Source organism: Phragmites australis, chromosome 19, assembly GCF_958298935.1.
Source record: "Phragmites australis chromosome 19, lpPhrAust1.1, whole genome shotgun sequence".
NCBI lineage: Eukaryota > Viridiplantae > Streptophyta > Magnoliopsida > Poales > Poaceae > Phragmites > Phragmites australis.
The window spans coordinates 19,334,383-19,339,288 of NC_084939.1; the positions used below are offsets into that span (position 1 = coordinate 19,334,383).

General features: G+C 48.7%; 1 protein-coding gene across 1 annotated transcript; it reads left to right on the forward strand.

The window, feature by feature from the left end:
• The first annotated feature begins 2,296 nt into the window (after window positions 1-2,296).
• Window positions 2,297-4,906, forward strand: LOC133899956 (probable protein phosphatase 2C 74). Its single transcript, XM_062341004.1, has 3 exons — window positions 2,297-2,922; window positions 3,670-3,849; window positions 4,023-4,906. Exons 1-3 carry the CDS (start codon window positions 2,383-2,385, stop codon window positions 4,515-4,517), a joined length of 1,215 nt encoding a protein of 404 aa, XP_062196988.1. The 5' UTR covers window positions 2,297-2,382; the 3' UTR covers window positions 4,518-4,906.

Here is a 4,906-nt window from a genome sequence, read left to right on the forward strand (position 1 = left end):
ACAAATAAGCAAAAGGAGAGAACCAACTGTAAAATAAGTGAATGTGTCAAGAGCAATGTGCACTCAAATTAATTTGATAACTATCATGGTTTTGAAAATTTTCAAAGCTTCGAGATTTATCGGTTTTGTTTCCCTGCCCACCAGATCTTATAATAAAATATATATGGCTTGAGCAACTGCAATCTTAACTGAACAAAGTAATTCTCATTTAATTGTTGTAAAAGAAAAGGCAATCAATAGTGGCACACCAAGAATAAATTCACGCAAAAAATCAATCAAATGGGGGCATTCACTTCATTGTTGCTCTCTACTTCAGCAATCTGTGAACCCATTGATGACAGATAGATCAGACAGATAGATGAGGAACTTAAAACCTGCATGGCCACATGCAAAAGTGAAGGACAACGTAGTTATTTTTCTCCAAAGTTCAGAAAAAAAAAAAAGGCGTAGCTGATTTGATCCTCTCTACTCCATTCAGCAAAGACAAGCAATCTGTGAACCCATTGATCACCTAGGGACTAAAATCAAGAAGCCGATACATGCGGAAGCAAACAAAGCTATGTGTCAACAAGAGATTAATACGTGAAGAATCAAATCATATCTGTAATAACCTCAGCTTCAAGGGATAAGACAATCCACAACCTTTCTCATCTCCTCCAAATCCAATCCCACTCTAATCCTAAGAAGGGATTGTTGCGGAGGATGTGTTTTTGTAGTCAACCAAACTAATCGAGCAGAGGAGACATGAGAAAGAGTCACCTTATTCATGTGGCACTTGGCGCTCGGCGATGGTGCTGGACTCATCGAGAATGTCGATTATGGGGTGGTTGAGGACACGTTGAGGGAGCGCTGAGTTGGAGCCATCGGTGGCGAGTTCATCAGGGCATCCTTGAATCACCGTCATTGGAGATCTCGTTGCAGATGGCATCATCGGCAAACATATTGACGAGGACGCTGCAGCCGAGGCTGGCCGCGGGGCTCAGTGCTTCTACATGGAGCAGAGCTTGGCTGAAGGGCGCGGCCAGCCACGTGGGTTGTGGACGGTAACAGTGAATAGACGAATTGATTGAAGTGGAACAAACCTAAGTATTCTGCGACGAAGGTGGTGGTGCGTGACCCGATCTACGGCGAGGCGGTGTGCGGCAAAGGGGCATGTGGTGCACACAATCGGTGGCGTAGCACACACAGTGGCTCCGTGGCGTGACTGAAGGATTGATGGCCAGATGCCGCGCACTCCGATCAGCGGCGAGACGACATGCGATGAACATCGAGGCGTCGATCGACGAAGGAGGCCACGGTCGACCCATTTGGCGGCGCGCACGGTGGCTCGGTGGTGAGATGCGATGAAGGTGGCGGTGGCACCGTGGTCTGTACGCCGTGATTTGGGGGCGCGGGAGGGCAGATTGTAGAGGGCAAGAAACACAGTGGCCTTCGGATGAAAGGGATGTCGAACCATTGAATGAATATAAGTCGTTGGATAGTGCAAGGATTCAAGGGTGGGCGTGGATAAGTGTGGGATTCAGGATAAATACGGGACTCATTAGAGACTTTTTAAGTATTAGACATAGAAGGAGGATAGGGAATATGTGACGCGGAAATCAACTCGTGTTTTATATAGTAGAGGAGATGTACATATTGCTAAAAATTCATTATTCTTTCACCAATTATCCTAGTGGATTCAAAACAATTTAGAATCATTAAAAATCAATTAAAATCACTTAAATTCTTTTTCCTATCTGTTCCAACAAAAAATCTATACTTTCGTAGAGGGAACATACACATACTTCAACTAAGAAGGAAATTCTACGAGATCTGGTCTCACAGAAAGACTCTCTCTTGTACATACCCCGTGTCCTCCTACTTCCTCTCAGTTGCACATACCAGCCGTTAGATCAGAGAAAGACACATGAATCAGGATTTTATAAAAATCTTTCGGTGAAGAGTCTTATATAATTTACTTCCAGATTTATCTTGCATGTGTGATTAATTTTCAGAGTGGTCAGATCATTAGGACCCGGCAAAATACTAGATGCTAACAGAATTTTATTTATCTCACTCTGGATTTATCTTGCATGTGTGATTAATTTTCAGAGTGGTCAGATCATTAGGACCCGGCACAATACTAGATGCGCAGCCGCCCGGATTAAATATCGGCCGTTTGAGCCATATCGAACACCCAGCCGTGACGATCTGGTCACTGCATTGAACGGTCAGCATCACTGACCCAGCCCAGCTTCTCTTCTCCTTCGTCAGCCTTCCTTTCCCATTCCTATATAAAAAAAGCCAACCTCTGCCTACTGCCCTCTCATCCTCTCTTCCCACAATTTGCAAACGATCTATTTGACCAGCCAGCTTATCTGCATCCTCGCTCTCGGGCCGGCGATGCTGTACACCGTTCGGTTCCTGTGCTCTGTCGTTGACGCCTTCGCGAGCTTCGTGCGCGAGCTCCTCAAGGCAGTCGTCGTCGACATGGCGTGCTCCCCGGTTGTTGTCCCCGTGCCCGCTGCAGCGGTGCCCCCCGCCGGCCTGGTGGCCGCCACGCAACTCTCGCTGAGGAGGAAGGCGCGTGCCCCGGTCGCCGTCCAGGAGCAGCTGCGTCTGCTGGTCACGCCACCGCCGGTGGTTGCTCCAGCGGCGTGCGATGACGACCTCGGTGGTTGCACTGTGGAAGAGCAGCAAGCTGAGGGAAAGAAGAGGAAGAAGGCGGCGTGGGCGGCGACGAGGAGGCCGTCGAGTCTGGTCATACCGGTGGCGGATGACGCCGGCGAGGTGCCCGCCGGCTGGGGTGTGGCTGCGGCGCCGGAGGCCGAGGTGGCTGTCGAAGGGGAGGTCTTTTGGCTGGCGAGCAGGGCGGGACCGAAGCATGCAATGGAGGACGGCTATGGGGTGATCACCCACAAAAACGATGGAGATTCCCAACTGGTAATGATCTTCCTCTGAAAAAAAGATTTGGAATATTATTTCCATGATTAAAATTTGATCAGTTAAATTGAATTCTCATTGTAGTACGTGGCATCTCAATTGGTGAGCATTGATTGGATTAAATATTAGGGACTCCATTTCTAATAAATGTGGAAGATACAACTCGTATATTAAACAAAATCATTTCCCCTTTGAATACACTATATAGACTTTTAGCTAAAACAGCCACATGTAATTGCTAGCTATGTAAAATTGTAAAACCAACAATTAAAGTACGGATTTTTTGGAACTGAACTCATGAATGCTGGAAATTTTATTTTTTTGATTTACAAGATGCCAGATTTTTTTTCGCAGTTCTCCTGTTTGCATAATCCATTTTACATATTTTTTGGGTGGGGTCTCTATTTTGTATATGTATGTACACACCTAATGCTGTTAGTGGTAACAAGGTTTCTTTCTCTTGAAGGAATGTCAAATTATTTTGTTTGAAGGAACCAACTTCATGTATGAGAGTAATAAACAACTTATAAACCGCAATGACGTATAAATAAATCAGATATTTTCTTGATAGAAAGAACACGAGATGATATAACTGACTAAAAAACTGCAAGAGATCACTTGCATACTGAGCCTCTGACTGAAACAATAAATTTAACTAATTTCGATGTGTTTTGACCCAGTAAGATTCACGCTCAACACTGAAGCATGCAGCAACGATTTGTTTAATTCCTGAACCCTTTTCTGCAGGCATTCTACGGTGTGTACGACGGGCACGGCGGCCGCGCGGCGGTGGACTTCGTCTCCGAGCGTCACGGCAGGAACGTCGTCTCCGCAGTGCTCGCCGCGGGAACTGAGGAGGACGACGTGTCGGCGGCGATCAGAGCCGCCTACTTGAAGACTGACAGCGAACTCCTCACCCAGCTGCAGGTGCGTACTATGAAATTGACACTTACGTACGTTCGTTCGTTTGCTTACCGGGTCTACGCACGTTCCGATTGAACGCGTCAAAGATTGTTTTGTCGTTCATGGGCAAAGGAATTGACAATTTTTATATGTGAAAATGACGTCCGGTTTAATCTTTCCCTACGTGAACACTGCAGGGTGCAAGCGGTGGTGCATGCGCCGCGACGGCGCTGGTGAAGGGCGGCGACCTCTACGTGGCGAACCTGGGCGACTGCCGCGCCGTGCTGAGCCGCGACGGCGCCGCGGCCGCGCTAACGGCCGACCACACCTGCGCGAAGGAGGATGAGCGGGCCCGCGTCGAGAGGGAGGGCGGCTACGTGAGCCGCAGCGGCAGCGGCGTGTGGCGGGTTCAGGGCAGCCTCGCCGTGTCGCGCGCATTCGGCGACGGTGGCCTGAAGCAGTGGGTCGTCGCCGACCCGGCGGTCACCAGGGTGCCCCTGAGCGCCGGGTGCGACTTCCTCGTCATCGCGTCCGACGGGCTCTGGGACAAGGTGAGCAACCAGGAGGCCGTTGACGCCGTCTCGAGGAGCAGGGCGACATCTTGCAGGGAGCTGGTGGACATGGCGCGCCGAAGGGGGAGCCGAGATGACGTCACTGTCATGGTCGTCGACCTCCAGAGTTTCGTACCATAGAAGTGACGACTGACGACGGAGCTGAGGCACTAACTGTGCACTGAGAGATCAACCTTCACTAATTTGGTTGCAGCAACTAGATAGCTTGGTTTTGACCGGGGAGTGCTGAAGGTGGTGAAGCAGAGGACGAGAGCTCCTTGATTGTTTGATTGCCTGTAGATACGTAGCATCCAGTTTGGTTCATCGCTGGAGGAATTTTGAGCTTTAGATCCCCCTCCCCCCACCCTCTCCCTTTTCTGAATGTAAATAGATTTTGGCTGTCCGGAAAAGTCCAAATTTTGGTCACGGTGAAAATTGTTTAGTTTTAAATTGTGGTTTGTTTGTCTGAATTCACTCTTCCAGTCTGATCTGGCGGATATATATACACATCTTTAGTCTGGTCCGGTAGA

Bases quoted from the DNA above. Each gene is read 5' to 3' on its own strand.
- LOC133899956 (XM_062341004.1), top strand. From the start codon at position 2,383: ATGCTGTACACCGTTCGGTTCCTGTGCTCTGTCGTTGACGCCTTCGCG. The intron at 2,923-3,669 runs GTAATGATCTTC...CCTTTTCTGCAG, and splicing joins ACGATGGAGATTCCCAACTG to GCATTCTACGGTGTGTACGA. The intron at 3,850-4,022 runs GTGCGTACTATG...TGAACACTGCAG, and splicing joins AACTCCTCACCCAGCTGCAG to GGTGCAAGCGGTGGTGCATG.